At 37.2% G+C, this 23,651-nt stretch overlaps 1 protein-coding gene and 1 long non-coding RNA gene across 2 annotated transcripts; one reads left to right on the forward strand and one right to left on the reverse strand.

Moving 5' to 3' along the window:
- Positions 1–2,324: 2,324 nt before the first annotated feature.
- LOC128993868 (uncharacterized) lies at positions 2,325–5,610 on the reverse strand. The gene is made up of 3 exons (XR_008490844.1): positions 5,350–5,610; positions 4,085–4,201; positions 2,325–2,408 (listed from the first exon to the last, which is right to left on the reverse strand). It is a non-coding gene; the product is annotated as an uncharacterized LOC128993868 (long non-coding RNA).
- Positions 5,611–8,421: 2,811 nt separating this feature from the next.
- Positions 8,422–23,102, forward strand: LOC128993942 (GTP-binding protein 1). The gene is made up of 12 exons (XM_054418088.1): positions 8,422–9,008; positions 11,296–11,407; positions 12,852–13,032; positions 14,265–14,443; positions 14,870–15,033; positions 15,580–15,818; positions 16,246–16,390; positions 17,218–17,400; positions 19,028–19,163; positions 21,054–21,127; positions 21,357–21,545; positions 22,182–23,102. Exons 1-12 carry the CDS (start codon positions 8,895–8,897, stop codon positions 22,377–22,379), a joined length of 1,914 nt encoding a protein of 637 aa, XP_054274063.1. The 5' UTR covers positions 8,422–8,894; the 3' UTR covers positions 22,380–23,102.
- The last annotated feature ends 549 nt before the right edge of the window (positions 23,103–23,651 follow it).

Here is a 23,651-nt window from a genome sequence, read left to right on the forward strand (position 1 = left end):
GCTTTGACAACACGACACATGCCGCCGCGGCTAAAATGACATCGTCGAAACTTGACACTTGACATCCTCGGAAGGACTGATCCGAGGAACCAGAACGAGGAGAGTCATAATCAAGGTCGAAATTATTTCAAACCATTTCATGAAACATGGAAACAAATCATAAAATAAAAATTGCAAACATTTATTTGAAACTACTGTTTGCAACTGCTGTTTGCAATAAAAGTTTGCAACTTTTTGTTTGAAACTCCGGTGTAAACGCGGCTTAAGCTGTCCTGCTAACCCCCAGCTGCAACCTACCCTGCCATACCAGCCCTCGCTGTACCCTACGCTGCCCTGCTCGCCCCCAGCTGTACCCTAACCTGCTATACTGGCTTTAGCTGTACCCTACACTGCCCTGCTGGCCCTGTCTGTACCCTACCCTGCCCTGCTAGCCCCCTGCAGTGCCCTACACTGCCCTACTGGCCCTAGCTGTACCCTACCCTACCCTGCCCTCCACAGCTGTACCCTACCCTGCTCTGCTCGTCCCTAGCTATACCCTACCCTGCTCTACTGGCCCTAGCTGTACCCTACCCAGCTCTACTGGCCCCAGCTGTACCCTACGCTGTCCTGTTTGCCCCTAGCTGTACCCTACCCTGCTCTACTGGGCCCAGCTGTACCCTAGGCTGCCCTGCTCGCCCCCAGCTGTACCCTACGCTACTCTGCTCACCCCCAGCTGTATCCTAGCCTGCTATACTGGCCCTAGCTGTACCATACCATGCCCTGCCCTGCTCGCCCCCAGCTGTACCTTACGCTTCCTTGCTCGCCCCCAACTGTACCCTACGCTGCCCTACTCATCCCCAGCTGTACCCTACACTGCCCTCCTGGCCCTGTGTGTACTCTACCCTGCCCTGCTCGCCCCCAGCTGTACCTTACGCTGCCATGCTCGCCCCCAGCTGTACCCTAGCCTGCTATACTGGCCCTAGCTGTACCCTACCCTGCCCTGCCCTGCTCTATCATAATGGTTTAATTAATTTCTTTAAGTTTCTTCTTGGGATGCATGGCATAAATACTACCCTGTACCTACTCAAGTATTAAGGCAAAGCGAAAAGCTACTAGTACAATCGGGAATAATTTACAATAAAATTGATTTATGGGCTAGACAAGGCCTAAGCTAATCTTTATAGCAACTCAATTCACTAGTATACTGTCTGTTAGTAAGTAATCTCATAAAATACGAGGAGTTTAAAGAGTTAACTTACCTGTAGCAACTATCGTCCATCAACTGTTGAGTATCAACAGGAGTTGGGTCTAGGAAACAAGTGATCACATCTTCTACAACAGAAGGCCACAGAACAGAAACAGAAGGCGTATGGAGACAACCAGTTCCAAACAGTGCGAGACCACCACCTAGTGCTGCGTGGGCTCGGACAACACCCTATGAATAAAACAGGTTATATCTTTGGTCTTAGAATACTTTAAACACAATATTCCAAATAATATATAGGCCTATGACTTAAAAGCTTATTTCAAAGTATAATGAAAATTTTAAAGTCAAATTGGACAGTTTTTAAGATCATACTCAATTATCATTGCTTCTGCATGTAAGAATCTTGTTAGTCTTGATAGTCTATAATGAGGTGCCTCAGGGTTATCTATAGCTCAACTATTTGGGATCATAATTCATAACTTGCTCTGTTATCGAGCTTGTCAATATTTTGTGAGGATAGCAGGCTTTCTTGAATGGGAGAAAGTCCAATCTGGCAAAAAAAATAACGCTATGTGGACTAATAATATAATATTTCACTGTCTGATAGCATTGTTAATAAAGGCAAGAATTAAAGAGAGAGTCGGCTCTTTCAAAAAATCAAAAAAGCTGTCAGTGACATTTTTTTGTATTTAATGTGCCAGATTGGACTAGATTCCAATTCAGGTAAGCTTGCTATCATCACAAAAACATCTAAAAAACGTAGGCCCTTGTTCTCTATGGCAAATCTATGTAGGTATAGAAATTTCTAATTCCCAACCCTACAATTTGAATTTTAGAGACAGTTTTTACTTAAGCGTTCGGCTCCAATTACAAAACTCATTGCACTAATGCGGCAATTAGTGCAGTCAAAAATTCAATCTTGAAATCAATCAAGAAATGGTTCAATGTTTTTACGTACCGTATTCAATAATAAAGAAATAAAATTAAATCCTACCTCCATTAGGTACTTTTATGCAAAGTTTTAATATAGCCAGTTGGGTACAGGTTAAGAATATATCAAATGCAAATGAGGTTAGGTTAGCCTATCCTACATCTAACTTAGGTCCGCTTAAACTTGCCTTACATCATCCCACTGCTTGCAAGACAGAAAAGCGAGGAACTTATGGTTGCTTGAGCTCAACCGTGACGACATAATTTCCCAGCCAAAATAAGTCCATAGTTCCTACTGACCCATGGTTCTTACTTGAGCAACAGACAAACTGCTTTGAAACTAGATATACTCATTGCGATTGTTTATGTCTCTTTCAAACTACACGTTTTTCTTTCATACCCACAAATTAAATCACAATCTGGTAGAAGATAGAGCAATAATTAAGGCGTTTTCACACTGGATGATAATTATCGTCCGCGGACGGATAAAATGATGATGAAATGAATGACGGATGCTATGCACCTCCTTCACATTGCGAGCTCCATTTCAAACGTCCACTCATGTTTGTCAACAAATACATTTATAAATGTTAGTTGAAATTTGTATACACATTGTTTACTGTCCCAATGATATTTATTCCTTAACTCAAAGTCTTGTAAGTAAAAAAGTGTTAGTAAAAAAAAAACTAAATAAAAATGTGGTATAAAAGTGCAAAAATCGCCACCATTTTAAATAGTAAGAGACGGAAACTTGACACTCCACAAAAAACTACCTGTTAGTCCTTACTTACTACTGAGTTTGAAGTTGGTACTTCAACTGGTTTTAAAGTTATTAGAACTTATGTACACAAAAGTACCGACAGCCGGTAAATGAAACGAGATAGGACCTTTGTCCACAGGATAGTTTTTTGCTTATTTTGACCCAATAAACCATGTTAAAATGAAGTTTGGCGAAGGACTTTACAGACACCTTGTATAGGCTAAAATCCATTTTGGTCATGCATGTTGGCTATTCAACAAGAAATAATTATGAAAATAATATAGGCTATATAAATGGTGCATAAATAATCATTTTTATAATAGGCAGCTGTATACAGTACGATAAACGTACTCATGTTGATGCCTAACTTAATCATGATTTGCCTTTTCATATTTTACGAAGATATTTTCCAATATTATCAGAGAAGCCTTTTATCGTCAGTAACCAAAAGACCAAAGCTACAATAGTAAACCAATATTTATTCACAAACATGTTTGCTGCCTTTAGCCACATAGCAGAGTTAAACCGCTGGAGTCATTCAAATTATTTATTGAAAATAACATAAACAAAAGCAGACAAAGACAAAAAAAACAAACTGTTTTTTACACAAAAGATATGTTGTACTGGGATATCTGTCCTAACATATAGATAATTTTATTCTGAGTCTGTTTAAATATTACATTAATTTGTTTTATATTTGAGCTTTCTAGAAATTTATGTCCCTACAAGACACTTGTATACATGTTTATTGGTTAGGATAGGGCCTACTTACTATCTCTTTGGAGTGTAGTCGCAATTTCGAACCACGCTTTATCTTTCTCTTGTGATCCCTATAAATTTCTAGAGTTGTAACCCAGACTGAGGGGAGTGACAGATGCCGCGCTCGCGCTGCGCTACAAGTGCTTTGGTGCTCAGTGCGCATGCACGAGCTTGGGCGTCCGCGGACGTTTTAGAAAAATCGCTCCCGGAGCGATTCCACCATTCGTCCACGGACGAATTTCTGCATCCGCGGATGGTGGTTATGTTTCAATGCGTGGTGTGAACATAACATGGGCCACCATGTTAACATAATAACATCTGATAACATGGGCAGCGATTTATTTTAGTATCCGTCCACGGACGAAGAAATCGTCCGTGGACGCCAGTGTGAAACCGCCTTTAGTAAGATGATCTTATGTTTTAAGACAATGAATAAGATGAGTACCTACCATTAGGCTACCAATCTTGCTACTTTGATGGAGTTAAGTTATTAAGAGCTTCGGTGTTAGGCCACTCAAAATTAGCCCATGAGGACACAGCACCTCACATGTAAGTTAGCCATTGGTCTGAAAATAAGAGATAAAAGAATGAGCAACTAAAATAAACAAAGCCTTGACCTAGTTCCAGATTTAAGCGACATAATGGTTGCAAAAAATTAAACACAGTAGCATTCAATTAGCCTATGCCTGATGGACCAGAAACACAATGTTACACGGCAAAGTTACAAGCTAACATAAGTTATTTTGATAAACGTTTAGGCTAACTTGCTTTGCTAGCAGGCCTAACTTGCCAAGCTAAATTTTTGTAGGCCTATAGTTTGGTAAAGCTTAAGTTTAGATCCTTATAATTGCTTGTTACACGTTCAAAGGCAAGGCCTAATGTTGTTCAGGTAGGATTAGTAACGCAATTGGTGGTTTTCAAGAGTAAGTTAGGCTAATAGCACGATTACTAGAAAAATACCCGGTATGGATCATAAACATAAACAAAATGACGTTGTTGGCCCGAATCCTATAGTAATAGCATTGAACATATGTTTTAGCAGTTCCATTTAACCAATGATAAATAATGTTTATTTTCGGGCCAAAAACGTCATTTGTTGATGTTTATGATCCATACCGGGTTTTTTCTAGTAATCGTGGCTAATAGTGTTTTAATCCTTAGGATAGGCCTAATGTGTCTATGTTAATGAAAATGAATCTCGATTAACATTTTATAATTCACAAAGAAATAATGAGCTTCTCAATCACAATAATTATGAATCAGGCTTGGGATAACTTATCTTCAAAATCATTAGCCTATAAAGTTTAGGCTTATCAATAAGGTTAGGTTTAATGGGTGTAATGCTGGCCTAGTGGTTTGCTAAACATAGCAACCGTAATGGCAGTAAGTTAAGCCTAGCCTATTAAAGATGCTAATATATTTCAAGAAGAATCAAGAATCTATTTGAAGCCTACTTGCTATAGATTTTGATGAGTGGATGAAAATATACACCAAAATAAACTATAATAGAATAAACAATCAACAGGATCGATCCTTAAATAGGCTACTTATGAAGATAGGCCTAGGCTAATATGAAGGTTTTGAAATAACTCAGCTGACCATTAACTTACTCTTCATAGTCTCCAGTTCTTTTCTTTAAATAGTTAATTAGATTGTATTGTAAATCTCGCATAAACATTTCACGTAGCCTAAATAAAGTATGAACTAGGCTAACCTTATTTTTATTCCGGTAGCAGTCCGCTAGTAACCTTCTTTCCCAAATTCCATCTAGCAACTAGCAAGATCCGATCCATTCCAATTTTAAAAATGAAGGCTAGTCGTAATGGCTTCTCACAATACACAAGTAATTATACTGTAAAATTGTTGTAAATCCATTAGCAATAAATAAAATATGAAATCAAAATGATGGTGATTAATATTTTACATCATTTAACTTAACTTTAACAAATAGTATTAAGTCATGGTATTGATGGGTATTGCTGGTCATTTGTCCACTAATGACTAAACTAAACAAGAAGAAACAAGAAACAATAACAAATGTCAGCTGTAAGAGAAAAAAACCAGCTGTCTGCTGATACAATTAATTCAGCAATGCCATTACTACTGAGCTATATAATACACATCATGAAGTAGAACCATTGATTATAGTAAACTGAAATATTTCATACGTACATGATACATGATCTCTCCGTCCGCAGTCCTTTGCCTTAAGGAATTGGACAGGTCCTTCTGTTAATACAAAGAATAACCAACTTAAAACTAATTTTTGTCACCGTTAAGGTAACTGTCTATGTCCTGTAAACTTAACTCCACTAGATATTTTTTAAATTCTGATTTGAATTTTGTTAAGCTCTGAATTTCAAGTAATTTTTTCAGTAGGGCCTGGTACAATTTCATTCCCATGTAATCTGGTCTGTGTTCAAATTTTGTGAGTTTTGTTGGACTGCGTGTGTGCCCTTTGTTCGTGTGTTGTAAGTGTTATTTGTAAAAGTTGGTTTAATGTTCTGTGATTTTATATAGCAATCTGATTCATAGATATAAAGTGAAGGGACTGTTCACGAGGTGGCATGCCCAAGATTGCTCTTACTGCCATGTTCTGCCAAACAAAGATCTGATCAATATTCTTCTCCACAGCTCCCCATAGGATGATTGAATACGAAATGTGTTGTTCTATTAGGCCAAAATACACAAGTTTAGAGAGAGCCAGGTTTCCGAAGGTCCTTATTCTTCGAAGTACAAAGACCCCTCGAGCCATTGACCCCTCCAGTTTTTTTATTTGTGCATCCCAGCTCAATTTATCGTCCAATCTCACTCCCAAAAAGTCGGCAGTTTTTGAAATTTGAATTTGATCCTCTGCAATTAATAGGTTCGGAGTCCTATTATTTTTTTAAATTTTGTCTTTTTGCAGTTTGGATGTATCCTGTTTTTTGTGAATTTAATTTGAGTTTGTTTGAGGAAAAAAAGTCAGCCAGATCATTTGCTCTTTGATTAGATTCTGCCTCCAGGGCCGCGACGTCAGTCCCCCTTACGAACAACACGTTGTATCATCCGCAAAGAGGTAGACGCTGTCCTGCGGAACAGTATCTGTTATGTTGTTGATATTTAGATAAGATGTTTTTTGATAAGATTTTGTTTTTTGATAGATAAAGATGTTGTTTGTTTTATTTGATGGCAATTTACTGGGTAGTCGAAGTAGTGTCACAGATCTTGGTGTTACAATTGATAGCAAGTTGTGTTTTTCTAATCATGTAATTGAGTCTTGTAGATCAGCGTATCGAATTCTTGGCTTCATATTCAGATCAGGAAGTTTTATAACCAACATTTACAGTCTCAAACTTTTATATTGCACCCTGGTACGGCCTAAACTTGAGTTTGGAGCAACTGTGTGGTATCCTCATCAAACCTATCTTGTCGACATGATTGAGCAAATACAAATCAAATTCCTTAGATATTTATTCTTCAAGAAGTTTGGATACTTCACATTTGATGTATCTTACCATACTCTTTTAAACTTGTTTGAAATGGTCAGTCTAAAGCAACGTCGTGATATGGGGATGCTTATCTTTCTACACAAACTACTCAATGATAAGGTTGATGACAGCGAGCTCTTATCTCGTTTAACGTTCCTTGTTCGCCGACCCTCGTCCAGAGCCCGCGCGTTGTTCAGTCCGTCCTTCTCACGGACTTGCCTAGGGGCTCAATCACCTATCAACACAATGATGAGACTATATAATTTAATATCAAACAACGTTGATATTTTTAACTCGAGCCTAGCCTCTTATAAAAAATCTTTAATCTCACATAATGGTTAATGTTATTAATTTCTCTCACCTTCATCAGTTATCTTGTGTCTCATGTTTTGTTTCTTATCTTATTTATTTATCTTATTTATTTGCGTAATTCTTAGTCACTCTTATTTATTGTTACTTATTGCTACTATTATTTATTGTTGTTGTAATTTAATAATTAATATTTATTATTCTTAGTCTATGAACGATTCACTTTATTCAATTTTATGAACTCATAGCATGTTCTCAATTTTTTGTACAAATTAGAATAGTGCTGCAATGTTAATGGGATTTGTATTCTGTTTTGTAGCATGCAAAATAAAATAAAATAAAATATAGACCAAGAAAAGGAGAGGTCCAAGAACAGATCCCTGGGGGACGCCATTGGAGATCAGTTTTTTTTGTTGATGAAATTCTTTCAGTTTTTGAATTTGTGTTTTTTCAGTGACTTGGAATCGGTTGCTCATATAGGATGATCAACCGATGAGCACTTCAGCGCAAGTCCTGAGATTCCAATTGATGCCAATTTTTCCAATAGAATCGCAGGTTCGACACAATCGAAGGCAGCTAATGGTATTTTTGTGTATTTACGAAAGATTGGTTACTGGAATATGACAATATTGACTCCGCTTAAAATGTATTGATATAGTTTTTTAATTCACATTTTTTTGGTTTTTAATTCTGAATGATATATTTTCAATATTATTTTAGTAAATGTATGTTCATAAATTTAAACTTAAATCAATAAAGTTTGTGAATTAATGAGCTGATATCACCTGTCTGCAATTTTATCTTATGGGACGTCTGCCACTAAACAACACCACTTGCGACGTTGCCAATTCTACAAGGCCACGGTCTGTAGTTTAAGGTGGTCATCATGGATTCACCCATTCTATCACCTTTGCTTTTGATCAATATTCATTACTACAGGCCTTTGAAGCTTGCAACACAAAATCAGAAATTTCCAATTCGCTGACGCAGGCAGCTGGTTGGTTGGCCAAGGTGACGCAATCACAACATCCATGATGGTTGACATTTAATGCGTTAGCAGACGATGGTGTATGTTTGGTAAAGCTTAATTTATAAACAAACGAAGAACTGTCAATTGTGTTGATATGTCGCAATAGAAGGCTTTCATTTTGGATATTTATGTAGAATGTGCCGTGCAGTTGTGACGTGGTAAAAATTCACTAAAGACTTTTCGGAACTTTGACTTTCAGAGCTCCTTGTGGATCTTATTATTTTGGTGGTCGTGATCAGTTTCTAATTTCAGTACAAGACTTAATTGTTTACCCTCTTTGTGTACGCTTTTTGCAATCATGTAACGTAGAATTTGTCTGATACTTCTTCACATAATCTCAGTTTAAAAATTATCATAAGCTCAACTTAGCATATTTTGCTTTTGGTACAGTGGTTGTAATTTTAATCTTTAAAGTTCACGTAATTTTAAGACTTGCTGTGATTGTTCAATATGGCAGGGGTTGTTGATCAGACCCCTAATACAGCAGAAAGTGCTGCGAACCTTTTTGAAGCAGCTGAGAATGCTCCAAGTCCTCAACCAGATTATTCAAGCATAAGAGCCAAGGTATGTTTAATTATTTATTGACTTAGTTCCAACAGAGCCACCCTTGTACTTGGGTTAGGCCTATCCTAGAGAAACAAGGAATTCATTGTACATCACACCCTTTACCATTTTCATGATTATTAAAAAAGGCTTTAAGCTGAAAAAGTGTAAGTTAGGCCACTTTAAGTCATGTCAACCAAATCTATTCTAGCCTAACTAAGTTATATGACAGTTACGTAGGGGTAATATCTAACTTAGGTGATGTACCAGACCTATGGATTGCATCATTATCATTATGGTGATAGGCTACATGGTAGCATTGGCAAATGCTTTCAATAAACCATTTCAGTCTAGGCTCGACATTGCATCGTTGAATTTATGATATAATTAACATTGACGATTGCTATGTGCGTTTTTTTTATGTTAAAAGCAAAAAAGACATTTCATTTAACTTAATTTCATTTCAAATTAGACAAATAAACGTACTTTAGTAGTTCCTCACTTTGATTTAAGGATGTTTTAAACTTACTAACCTCTCAAAATCTACAAATGATAACTTGGACTAAATACTTAAACTAAATAGATAACATTAAAACGTTGGGTGCGGACCTTTCCGATTGGGTACAGTGCTCGGCCCCCATATGGTGCGTCCGTACCCGATCGGGAACGTTCGGCAATGCCTTTTGTATATCTTTGTTTTTGCTCTATCGTTGGTCAAAAGCGAACCTATACCACGTTAGCGTGTAGTGTGTGACTTGCATTTTGCTGTGGTTTAGGTTGGTAGTAAATTTCCCCTTAAAATACCCGTCTGGCAAGCTGAAAAATCAACTTTTTGTCCAGTCTTTTTTCCTCTATTTGGCAATACAATTCCAATGGGACCGGCTACGTTCCAAGCAGCGCTGCTATCTGTGGGTGTTTAGCGAATTATGTTGACTCTCGTAAGCAGGAAAGCCAATCACACGCGGCAATCGGGTTTGTCCGACGCTGCGGGATGTGCCACACTGGGAATACACACTACCATTTGACGTCCCGCAGCGAACCTGTTAAAGACAAAACAAACTAGGGTAACTTAATATCCATTTATACATGCCAACGGCCTAACCAATGCATAAGTAAGTTTACATGAAAAAAACTGAACAATAAATTTGATACCGTAGGCCTACCTACCGTACTTAAATGATTAAAAAGTTAAAGAATATAAATATAATTCATCAATAATAAGGTTAAAATAGAACAAATATAACAATAAATAAATTCAACAAAGATTAAACTTAACAATAGAAGGTGCAAAGGTTCAAAGATTTTATCAGGCCATTAAGTTTGTACAATAGGCTACGTCAAAGTACAATAAAACTAAATATTTAATACTATAACTAAATAATTAAATGGATTGCTTAATAGCAGGTATTTAAACCTTTTTAAAACTAAATAGGCTATAAAAAGGAAAACAAACCAAACAAAACTGCAAGTCCAAACAGCAAACCATGCAAAGGTAAATAAAAATTAGGCATAGGCCTACCTTTAGGCCTATATCATTGGGTCCATGCACTACATGATTTTTCAACCTTTTAAAGCCTCAAAATAATCGTCACATTTATAGAATGGATTTGTTAGTGGTGTCTAGGCTAGTTGAACATCTCCACCAGGGTTGCTATGTTTGTCCTCTAAGTTAGACCTTTGTAGTTGTGGGGCTAGTTTGTAGTTGGGAGGCTGCAGGTTAGGTAGCGCTTCCCGTTTATCAAAAATGTGGTGGCTTGGGCATACAGCTTTCGGTTACCCAACATACTAGCCACCTCACCACATCATTTTACATACCGTATAGGCTAACCACCAAAAAGTATGCTCTTTTAAAACTTTTATATTCTGGGCTACATAGGCCTATTATGTACGAATGTGAAAGCGCCAACTATAAGTGAAATTAACTTATAGTAGCCCAGTGTGCAAGGCCCATTGGTTTAATTTAGGATAATTATATAAAATGATGTTTACCGTGCATAAATAAATAAATGTATGGTTTTATAACTAAAATACCCTAGTTATGCAATCACCCTACAGTCTGTTAACATTAAAAGTCACGTTCACACAAGGTCTTTCGGCAGGCAGGTTATCTGCCTATTGTGTATTTCAAGTTAACTGTGGCAGGTAACCTGCCTGCCAAACCGACTTCATGTAAATGCGGGTTTAGTGATATATTCTAGGTAGTTAATGTAGGCCTAGGTTTACCTTGTGATATTCTAGACTCATAATTTAGCTGAGTTCAAATGTAATATTTACTACTATTGATGTTTGGTTTGCCGTCACTTTGCAGACCGCTCTGGTGAGTCCAAATGAAGAGCAGTATGAATTGCTCCTCAAGATGATCAAAGAACGAATCGAAGATGGTAGAGGAGAAACAATCGTCGATATTGGCGTAGGAGTCGGTGAGTATATAATAAATTCTTTTTGCAAATAATTATTTATAAGAACTAGGTTTTTTAACCCATCCGACAAAAGACCATTGACTAGTGCTATAAAGAGGTTTCTCCAACACGAGTATCAATCATTTAATCTGCTTGGTTCTATCTGAAAGCATTACTATGAAAAATGAAATGAAATGAAAAATTACAACCTAATTAGTTTAAATTTTTCCTCTTAAAACCACAAATTAGCCTCTACACTAACATTTACCACAACATAAAACATAAACATCTAATGTAAAAAAACTATTAATCAGCTGATAATTCGCAACCACATGCCTCCTGGGTGTCAACACCACCACACGAGGTGCCGTTATATTAAGCGGATTGTCACGTTTAATTTGATGTAATATGTTAGGTTACTATCTTAAACATTTATAGTTAACTAGCTGACCCGGCGAACTTCGTATCGCCTAAGTTATAGGTTTCCCCTAAGACAGACCGATGGAAAGAAAGTACCGTTACGTTTAATTTTCAAGATGATCTCGTTCGCATCGCTCAATCACGTCCTGGTTGAAGTTCGTTCGCTACGCTCACTAACCTTTGGGTTGGAGCTCGTTCGCTACGCTCACTCACCTTTAGGTTGGAGCTCGTTCGCTGCGCTCACTTGCCTTCAGGTTAGCTCGTTCGCTACGCTCACTCGCCTCCAGGTTGAAGTTCGTTCGCTACGCTCACTCACCTTTTGGTTGCAAATTAGCTGTTGTCATAAATGTAAAAGAAATAATAGTGCTGCACCCTGTTGGTAATCCTTGTAACTTTAATGCTACTGAACATCATAGAACAGAACCAACTTGTTTAATTGAAACAGCTGTTATGCGTAAGATTCATTAATTCCATTTCTCATAAGGTTAACATGGGAAACTCCAGAGCCACTGGGGCGGAGCCCTTTTAAGAATTTCGAAACGGGAAATAGTTTACGTCCGATTCGCATACCTACAGAATTTACACACCAAATTTCATAGCAATCGGTGAAGTCGTTCCGGAGGAGTTTGCAGACAAACACTGTGACACGAGAATTTTATATATTAGATTTATGTTTGTTGGTTAATTTTATTGATAGTTAGTTTTGATAATTTTGATGTTCACACGTTTTAGATTTATGCTTGTCTAGTGTGTAGTAAGGTAAAATTCACTTTTTATGTTGTAAATTTCACTTAATGAAAAAAGAGCAAACTGCGTTTAATACATTTTACACACTAACACTTAAAAACTAATTTTCATCCCCAACTGATATGATTTGTCATTCTGTTAGTGTTTTGGCACTTTTTATTTCGGCAAACGACTAGTTTCGATATTTGATTAGTTTTCCTAATTAGGTAAGGTCTATAAGTAAAATGTAAGATGTATTTCACTTGGAACCCACTACATTTTTATGAAATGTCTTTTATGATGAGCTTATGACTTTTAGATGAAGGAGAGAGCGGGCTAAAGGAGGATGAGTACGCAGCCTCAGTGGCGACTCTGCAGTCTCTCGCAGCTACTCTGGACGCAGACTGTGTACTGCTACGTCAGAGCAAATGTGAACAAGGACTAACAGGACAGTATCTGGTTAGGCGGAGGGTTGTGCAACAGGACTTTCTGGAGATCAGGTCAGTTACGTAATCTTCAAATATAATACATGGTTTAGTTTTTATGAAATGCGGCAAAGTCAAACCAGTTGAAATTTATCACCAGATTTGTGATGTTTACAAGAAGTAATGAGTGAAAGCCAAGTGAGTAGTCCATTAACTCTAAACATCAACTTTGTTTCCACTTTTGTAAGCCTTTTGGAAATGTAGGTACCTACTGCAACAATTTTCAATTATCAATTATTTTCAATTGTGATCATCCGTCAAGATCTTAGAACCCACCCAGCACAAAGTTTGTGGCAACCTTTTTTTACACAATTTTATGAACCAAATTAGGAAATTCGGAGGAAATGTTTCATGATAATTTGAAATGGCGATTTTTATAGGCATTCCCCACCAGTTTGTCAGTCTCTAGACTAGGCCTACTACCAGGGTTTTCACCTTAGATTAGGGAAAACTCGGAACATGGCCCCCCTCCCCCTGGATTAACAGGCTTAAATGTGGGCACGAGGAACCGAAATCGGGACTGTCCCGGCAGAATCGGGCAACCGTGCCTACTACTGCAGTCCTCATCTTGAACGTTTCTTCAGACATTTTTCATGTTAATGCACCACTGTGTCCTGCAGTCCTCACTCATAACTTCTTTGCTGTAAACATCACAATTTGGTGATAAATTGGTTTGTGATTTTTCACCATAATTACCAGAGCCTCTTTACACTGATCCTCGCAACCGGCAATGTAATAACAGCGCTGATTTTAACACTCCATTGCAAACAATTTACCAGAGATATATGCGCTAGTTACTGTAGCTGGGGATGTGTACTGAGTGTAGAAATACTTGTTTATAAGATGGCGGCCCCAAGCCACGCCAATGCAAAACATCTGTTACTTTCTGGATGGCACTCTTAAAATTAATGAATATATTAAATAGCGTATAATGATAAAATAAACTTTTTTAGTTTTAGGTGTTTAAACCATAAAAATAGGAAAAAAGGTATTAAAATGATGTTTAGAGACGAGTGCATACTGCATCATACAACCTAAAACAATTATTTTTTTCCTTCTCATGTTATTCTTTCAGTTTTTTCATAAGCGGGCCCGTAGCGCACCACATACAAACCGCGGGCCTGTCTAATGGTTGTATCTGTTCATGTTATTAGAATTTATCTTAAGCACTTGTTTCCCATAAGTTAATCAACAAACTTATCATTCCATTATCATTCACTGTCTTATATCCTTAACCTGTTCACCAGGGTTGCCGTGGTGGGCAATGTAGACGCAGGAAAGTCCACACTGCTAGGTGTGTTGACTCACGGAGAGCTGGACAACGGCCGAGGACACGCTCGGCTGAAATTGTTCAGGCACAAACATGAGATGGAGTCTGGGCGTACCAGTTCAGTCGGCAACGATATACTCGGTTTCGACAGCATGGGTAAGTACAAAGACTGCGTTATTGTGATAGGTTAACCCTTAAGGCTCATATAACCTGCAACAACTGGCCAGACTGTACTTTAGAGTAGGTGAATTTCGGAGTTTGTCAAATGCTCTGCTTATTTATTACAACCATTGAAGTTTGTGAAACAAAGTTTATTTAAAATTTAAGCACTTGGACTGTGAATTTGGTCTGTTCATTTAAAAAATTTACTTTTGGAGTCGGTGAAATTTGGAGTTTGTGTACCTCACCCAACTATTTTAGCGAAGGAAAATACTATTATGTTTTCCTGTATCACACTCTGTGAGCGGCTCATACAACATGTTCTTTTTTAGTACGGAAATTGGTTACAGCTGATCCATATGGATGGGATGTATACTTTAGTAGCCACAAATCATAGAAAATAACGACTCTTGTATTGTGTAGGCAATGTTGTCAACAAGCCTGAGCATGGCTCGCTGGACTGGGTCAAGATTTGTGAGAAGTCGTCCAAAGTGATCACCTTCATAGATCTTGCAGGACATGAGCGTTACCTCAAAACAACGGTGTTTGGCATGACAGGGCATGCACCCGACTTCGGCATGCTTATGGTGAGTTTTATACATAGTTTGGGTTATTTTAGGTAGGCCTATATTGAAAAATGTTCCCTTTTATGACTGTAAAACTCAAGCAATACTGGTAGGCTTAGTTGAATGTAAACTGTACTGATAACTGTTCTATGGTATAATAAGACATTATAGGCTAATTTGATTTTTTTGGGTTATTTGTTTTTTTTTTAAATGATGTATCTTATTTGGTAGTCCAATTCCCTCTTGGTAGTCCTACTGTATGTGTCAGATTATCGAAAGCCAACTGTAATTGGGGAAGGGAGTGAAAGCCTATAAATCGTTATCGGGATGGGCATATAAGTGTCAAAATCCATCAGTAGGCCTAAAGGCCCTGTTAGATAGAGGGTGTTTGGTCTTTGTAAGAGGCAGTCATAGAGGAGAGAAAGTAGTGGGTTTCACTTTGGGGGGTCTCACACCTCTTAACCACAACCCTTACCATCTACCCCCTGTAAATGGCTTGGGTCAATAAAACTACAAATATGGTCCTGAATTCTTCAACCAATAATCATTTTAATTGTGTTTTGTCAGGTGGGAGCCAACGCAGGTATTGTTGGTATGACCAAGGAACATCTTGGCCTGGCACTGGCATTGTCCGTGCCTGTGTTTGTGGTAGTCACCAAGATAGACATGTGTCCTCCCAACGTACTTCAGGACACTCTACGACTCCTGGTAAGGATACTCAAGAGCTCCGGCTGCCGTAAAGTGCCCGTCATGGTCAAGAGCAGCGACGACGTCGTCATCAGCGCTACCAACTTTGTGTCAGAAAGGTAAATTGGTTATTTGTGTCAACAGTACTTAATTTAAAGAAATTTATTTCCAGTTAATTTACAGGTTTCTGTGAAAACTTATGTAAATTTATAAGGTTTTTCCAATATTTTAACATAGCCTATTGTAAATGTTTGACAAACCTTGCCAATTCAAACTTGCTGTTTTTATTTACTCAACATTTTTCTGCCTTTGTATTCCTCGAGTTGTCTATTTGGCGAAGGGTTTTGATGCCTATACCATAATTTTGAAACAGGAGGACGTATAAAAATGTATAAAAAAGGGACGTATGAAAATAACGCCATACGTTAAATAAAACCAGCCACCAAACAACAATTCAAGGATTAGGTTGGACAGTAGAAGGTAACTTTAGGCCTACCGTAGATAGTTAATATATTAGTTTCCTGAACTAAGAACTTTTTGTTTCAGGCTATGTCCAATCTTTCAAGTGTCTAACGTGACCGGAGACAACCTAGATCTGCTCAAGATGTTCCTCAACTTGTTGACAACAAGGATGGCATCTCATGACAACGATCCAGCAGAGTTCCAGATTGATGACACTTATTCTGTTCCTGTACGTTGGTCAATTTTTACCAAGTAGTTTTTATGTACCTAGCCTAACTAAGAATAGTTGAATGGTGATGCTTTGCACATTCGGAAACTAACATTTCTCAATTCTCTGAAAAAATGCTGAAATAGGATAGGATGTCAATGCTATGCTTGGGTTTTTTTCTGATTAAGATTAAAAATTTCCACCCCAATACCGTAAATGATGAAGTTATACTTGCAACATTCTTTGTAAACTTTTAAAAATTTTAAAGCCTTATTTGTAAAAAAACTTTTTGACACAGCTATTTAAAAAATGTGTTATAAGTTTGGTGGATGAGTTCATAGTTATCAGTATGTTGCTGTACCCTATGGCAGTTTTTTTGTTGTTTTTGTTTCAATGCCTTTGGCATATTTTACCTTTATTCGCAAGGAAACATTCCAGGCCCTGGTCTTATTACTATTTAACATGCACATTTTGTTATATAGCTTCATTAATAACCTAATGATAAATAGCGGATGGGTCCAGGGTTGGTCCCACTTGGGATTGAACGGACAACTTTTAGACTTGTAAACAATCTCTATAACCTCTTGGTAATCCATACAAATCGAGAAAAAATGGACAATGTAAACAACTTACCAACATTTCTTTTGTACATACAATAATTTAGCAGGGATCAATTTTTATCTCTATTTTAGTTGGCTCATCAGACTTTTTCCCACCCCTTTTTTGTAGCGATATTTCAGTCAAGAACAGTTTGATGCTAAAAAATCTGAATATACAAGTAGAATACACGGAGTTCATTTGTATGTTACAATAAAAAATAAACTGAACAATTTTCTCCTGACATGCAGGGTGTTGGAACGGTTGTATCTGGCACTACCCTAAAGGGAGTGATTCGTCTGAACGACACACTGATGCTTGGCCCCGACCCCCTCGGACATTTCATCCCCATCGCAGTCAAGAGCATCCACCGCAAGCGGATGGCAGTGAGGGAGGTCCGAGGTGGACAGACTGCTTCTTTCGCACTCAAAAAGGTATAATTTCAGGATATTAAATAGTTTTATGACTTAGGCAAGGTAATGATTGGTTGAAAAAGTTTATTTGTAATTTAAATTGGTATTTTAGAATCATCTTGTTAGGACTTGAAATATGGCCACAAAAACCTGTGTTTAAAACTTATCAAGCAAAGAAAAAGGTGCAACCCCGTTAATCTGTCACCTGGGACTATGGTTGGAACAGTGAAAAGGTTGGATTATTCGAGGAGCTTTAAATTGCTAAATTAATTGCTTAACTGACATAGAAGGTGAATTAATTATTAATTATTATTAATTATTAATTAATTATTATTAATTATTATTATTGGAATTAATTATTAATTGACTCCGGGAGACGATAATGCTGTTCCCGTGACCGTGGGAGATGTTCAATGTTTTGACATGATGTGAAGATGACAATGATGTTTCCTTTACCACAGGAGATATCCAGGAGTTTTGACGAAGATCGAAGATAACAAAGGTAGTTTCCATGTGACTTATTTTAACATTCTTCAATGACTTGAGAAATTTTGACTAACTAGTAGGTCTATCAATGGTGATTGGCAGCTGAAGTATTTGTCTACATTATGAACATTGTAAACCTATCTACAAATTATGAAAAAAAATTACCTTACCACTATCAGTTGATGTTGTCAGACCATGATGTCTACCTGTTGTGTTACAGATCAAGAGGTCACAGATAAGGAAAGGCATGGTGATGGTGTCTCCTGCACTCAATCCTCAAGCTTGCTGGGAGTTTGAGGGAGAGATTCTGGTACTTCACCACCCCACCACTATCAGTTGATGTTGTCAGACTATGATATCTACCTGTTATGTTACAGATCAAGAGGTCACAGATAAGGAAAGGCATGGTGATGGTGTCTCCTGCACTCAATCCTCAAGCTTGCTGGGAGTTTGAGGGAGAGATTCTGGTACTTCACCACCCCACCACTATCAGTTGATGTTGTCAGACTATGATATCTACCTGTTATGTTACAGATCAAGAGGTCACAGATAAGGAAAGGCATGGTGATGGTGTCTCCTGCACTCAATCCTCAAGCTTGCTGGGAGTTTGAGGGAGAGATTCTGGTACTTCACCACCCCACCACTATCAGTTGATGTTGTCAGACTATGATATCTACCTGTTATGTTACAGATCAAGAGGTCACAGATAAGGAAAGGCATGGTGATGGTGTCTCCTGCACTCAATCCTCAAGCTTGCTGGGAGTTTGAGGGAGAGATTCTGGTACTTCACCACCCCACCACTATCAGTTGATGTTGTCAGACTATGATATCTACCTGTTATGTTACAGATCAAGAGGTCACAGATAAGGAAAGGCATGGTGATGGTGTCTCCTGCACTCAATCCTCAAGCTTGCTGGGAGTTTGAGGGAGAGATTCTGGTACTTCACCACCCCACCACTATCAGTTGATGTTGTCAGACTATGATATCTACCTGTTATGTTACAGATCAAGAGGTCACAGATAAGGAAAGGCATGGTGATGGTGTCTCCTGCACTCAATCCTCAAGCTTGCTGGGAGTTTGAGGGAGAGATTCTGGTACTTCACCACCCCACCACTATCAGTTGATGTTGTCAGACCATGATGTCTACCTGTTGTGTTACAGATCAAGAGGTCACAGATAAGGAAAGGCATGGTGATGGTGTCTCCTGCACTCAATCCTCAAGCTTGCTGGGAGTTTGAGGGAGAGATTCTGGTACTTCACCACCCCACCACTATCAGTTCACGCTACCAGGCTATGGGTAATTTGGTTTGAATTTGTGATTACCATCTTAAACTAGGATTGCTTTCAAAGCGGTGAAAGCCAGTTGAACGGAGAAAACTTGTTTTAATATTTGTATAACTAACTAAATAAAAAAAAACAATATATGTACTAATGCTTGTTTTATTGATTAAAATTATAATAAAAAAGTATAGATAATTTACCTCTTGACTACATCTTGTTGTGATTCAGATAGGGTACCTCTTGCAAAAGTAGATTAAATTATAACCAACGAGATTTTCTTGATTATTAAAATCATAGGAATGGTTTAAACGTTTAAACGTTTAAAAGAAAAGTATAGAAAGTTCAGAAATACCTTATGATTCTCTTGTTTACATTTTTCTTGTAAACAAAAAAACTGTCATAACTACTTCAGTCCCATAAGCCTAATGATAAAAATTTGAAATTTTAAGTTCGTTTTAAATTGCATTAGCATTATCTAATAAAAATTGGTTTGTTTACAAACCATCTCATTATTAGTCTAAGTAGTCTTATTAAGTTTAACTGAAATGTGTTCAGCCGTTATTGAGTGATGGTGTTATATTGTTTGCATTGAAGTTGATCCCAAAGAGCTTAACCAACTATTCCAATCCAAAAAGATAAAAATTATATGGTGCAACACAAATAAACAACCCGATCACCTACCTATAGCTTACACTTTACCTTCCTAATCTAACCTTACTTCAAAACACTTAATGTAGTCACGAATACTCATAAACCCCGACCTACCTCCCCACATGCCTAAATTAGATCAGTGTTCAATCTGCGTTTTATCAATAAGTGTAATAACTTACTTTACCGTCGATGTAATTTAACATAATATAACCTATGAGGTATTATCGGATTAAATACTGATTTCGATGCGGTTCGATATATCGCTTATTAAATCCTGATTTCTAACATTGGCTGTTTCTAATCAGCTGGCAACACAAATAGGTTCCCAAGAAAGTAGTCACCGGTCCGTATCCCTCCGCTCCTTGTTTATGCTCCGTGCATTGAGAAAGTAGTTCCGTATATTTTATCGATTTTCAGTGAATTCCGCGCCTTAAAAAAATGTTTTAACGGCATTTTCTCGTTTATTAAAATCATAGGAATGGTTTAAAAACGTGTAAAAGAAAAGTATAGAAAGTTCAGAAATACCTTATGATTCTCTTGTTTACATTTTTCTTGTAAACAAAAAAACTGGCATAGCTACTTTAGTCCCATAAGCCTAATGTTAAACATTTGAAATTTTAAGTTCGTTTTAAATTGCATTAGCATTATCTAATTGAAATTTGTATGTTTACAAACCATCTCATAATTAGTCTAAGTAGTCTTGTTAAGTTTGGCTGAAATGTGTTCAGCCGTTATTGAGTGATGGTGTTATATTGTTTGCATTGAAGTTGATCCCAAAGAGCTTCGCTCAATCAAAAACAATATTTTGTATGATTTCACTTTTGTGCACCTTGGTAATTAGGGACAATTAACATAGTCAATAAATACATTTTTTTTGTCCTAGGACGCTAGCTTGGGATCGTTTTTCATATTACTTCAGGCTAAAATAAGGGGTTGCGGTATTATCACTTAGATAAAATCCATTGGTGATTTGGTGGGATTTGAACCCAGGGCCTCAGGGACCGAAGTCCCACTCTCTGTTACTACACCAGCTCGCTCCCTACATACTACCAAATTAGTGTGCACAATTATACACAGCAACTTCGTTAACCCTGTGAACGACTTGAATTATTAATTACTTAATTTATCACCCCTTCTCTTGTAAAATTTAATTTCTAAATTTAAAGGTGTGTACAGAGTTTGAAATAGCAATTTTGTCGAGTGCGATCACATGAAGCAAGGTTCGCCACTGATTTGAGTTTTATTTATGTTTCAGTTCACTGCGGTAGCATCAGACAAACTGCCTCCATCTTAAGCATGTCTGAGGAGTGTCTCAGGACAGGTGATAAGGTAACTAAGCAAAAATAATGAATAACGATTGAACTGAAATGTTTATTGCTCTAACTCGGTCATGAAAGTGTCTTGCCAATTCTTATTTGTTTCATATTCGCCATCTGTCTTAGTTCGTAACACCCTTGCCTTTTTTTTCAAGGATCGATCAAACGCCTTAGTGAAATAATAGATCTCAACACTACTTGCGTCTACCTTGAAAATCTTAAGTGTTGTACATTTGATACAGGCCGTGGTCCACTTCCGCTTCATCAAACACCCTGAGTATCTGCGTGCAGGACAGCGCATGGTGTTCCGTGAGGGCAGGACCAAGGCTGTGGGGAATGTGCTGAGGATCATCCCACCCACCAACAACCAGCCTGGCCAGACTGCTAGAGTCAAACCCAACAAGATGCTGTCCTCACAGCTTCCTCATCAGGTTAGACAACCTTTGGTAACTAACATCCCTACAATGTGAACAACCTTCTACACGGTGGATTTACTTTCACAAACTGTTCATCAACTCATTGAAGAGTGAGATTATCAGAGTGAGAAGAGTTCACTCTGGCCCAAGAAGCACAAAATACATTACACTGTACACAAAAATGATATTTTGTGATTAAGAAAGAATCTACTACTCTGGTTTTACTCTGTGTACAAAAGTTAAAATATTAGAATGTAAACAGCATTTTCACCAAGGAGAGTTTGAGTTGGGAAGAGAGACTCAATTCATTTATCATTGGACTCTCTCTTTTCAAACCTCCTATGGTTAAAAGTGTCAGTGATAATGAAATATTTTAACTATTGTGTATAGTGTAAACATTTGTTTCTTTTGTAGGTATCGAAGTAGACTTTTCTTATTCAGGCAAAATGCTAGCCTAGTGTTTTGTACACTACACTAGTGAAGGATAACACTTTTACGTATCCTTCACACATCACCTCAAAATACGCACCATGCATCACATGCAAATCCAAATCCACATTCATCTAGTAGGCCTACAAGTTAAATTATTGTCCTCTTTTCCCTTTTTCTCGCTATATTATTCTTTTGTTTGAAACAAATGTTTTCTTGCAGCTGACACAGAACGGTCCGCCAGACATTGATTCACCATTTGAGATAACTGCCGACAAGAGAGAGAATATGCCTCAGAGGTCGGGGAAAAAGTCACGCGGTCGAAGGGGCGGAAGGGGGAGATCCGGAGGTAATTCTGCGTCCAAACCTCTCACCGAACAGAACCAGGTGGTTCCAGTCCGCCCGACGTCCAAAGTCTAACTCTACAGTATTGTGTGTGATCTCCGTTCGAGGCTTTGCCGCAAAAATACAAGTATAAATGGTCAGCATTGTTCTCGCCAAACGAGATGTGTAAACGTTTATTGCATTGTTTAAATGCAAATTAATTTTATTTTGTCGTTCTTCGGACAGGAAACGTGTCAGTAATTTTTTTTTCAGTTTGTTCCTTTGTCGGTAAGGAAAAAATTAGCATTAGGGAAAGAAAACTTTTAGGTAGATTTATTTTTGGAATGTGAATCAAGTGTTTTTTAAAGTTTGATGGGTAAGTTTAGTCTTGTTTACTAAAGATTAATTACGGATATTTCATTTGTGCTGACTCATCATGAGTATTATGGTAGACGTTACATGCTTTCATGTGACCAATTTTATTAGTAAAATAATTACAAAGAAATATATTTCTAAAATACAGTGTTTCATCTTTTTATCATGACATAGCATTTTAAAGTGTATCAAAAATTATTACATCATCAATGTTAATTAACTTATTTTAAAGTTAAATGTTTCCCAGTGCACAATCTAAAATAGAACAGCAAATACCAAATTTAATTGATATTTTTGGTTTGTTATACCTTTATTTCTCTTAATACATGTGGGTTAGTATTTTACTGGGGAAGTTTTTAGTTAGAATCTTGTCCTTCTTTCACTGTGTTTAACATGTAAATAAAAAAAGTAGCAAATAAAACTATTGTTTGTTTAGTTTTATTATTTATTGTTTTCATTTTATATTTTATAGAAAATTATTCACATTTATCGTAGTCTTGATAAATTCCTATTTTTATACAAGTAGTTCTTAGTGTACTTTGGTTCTAGAAATTACTTTATGATACTGCAGCAGTCTTTAGAACTGATTAATAATTCTGATACTTTTCTTCATAATTAATTTTCCTCTTCCATTCTGAAAGTATCTTTTTTAATTCCAATCATATTTTTTTTTTATTTGATTGATTGAACTGATGCACAGAATGGTACGGCGATGCAAGTTTTATATGTACAACATTTATCCTACTTCTTTTCTACTCAATTATTTTATCTCAAGGTGGGGCCTGGTTTACGATATGTAATACAAAATGTGTTTTAATCTATAAACATTACAGTGATCGTAAACAGTAAATCAGCTGTTTGATTGTTAAAAATCTAAGATATAAAAAAGCTTGGGTTTTTAACCGCCCAATAAGACAAAAAATGTTGCTTCTTAAAATACATTGTAATATGTTACAATTTTCATATACATTAGTTGTAGTATTACATCAGCTC

This window comes from Macrosteles quadrilineatus, unplaced genomic scaffold (assembly GCF_028750875.1).
Source record: "Macrosteles quadrilineatus isolate MER2022 unplaced genomic scaffold, UCM_ALF_1.0 Scaffold_1__1_contigs__length_201487025, whole genome shotgun sequence".
NCBI lineage: Eukaryota > Metazoa > Arthropoda > Insecta > Hemiptera > Cicadellidae > Macrosteles > Macrosteles quadrilineatus.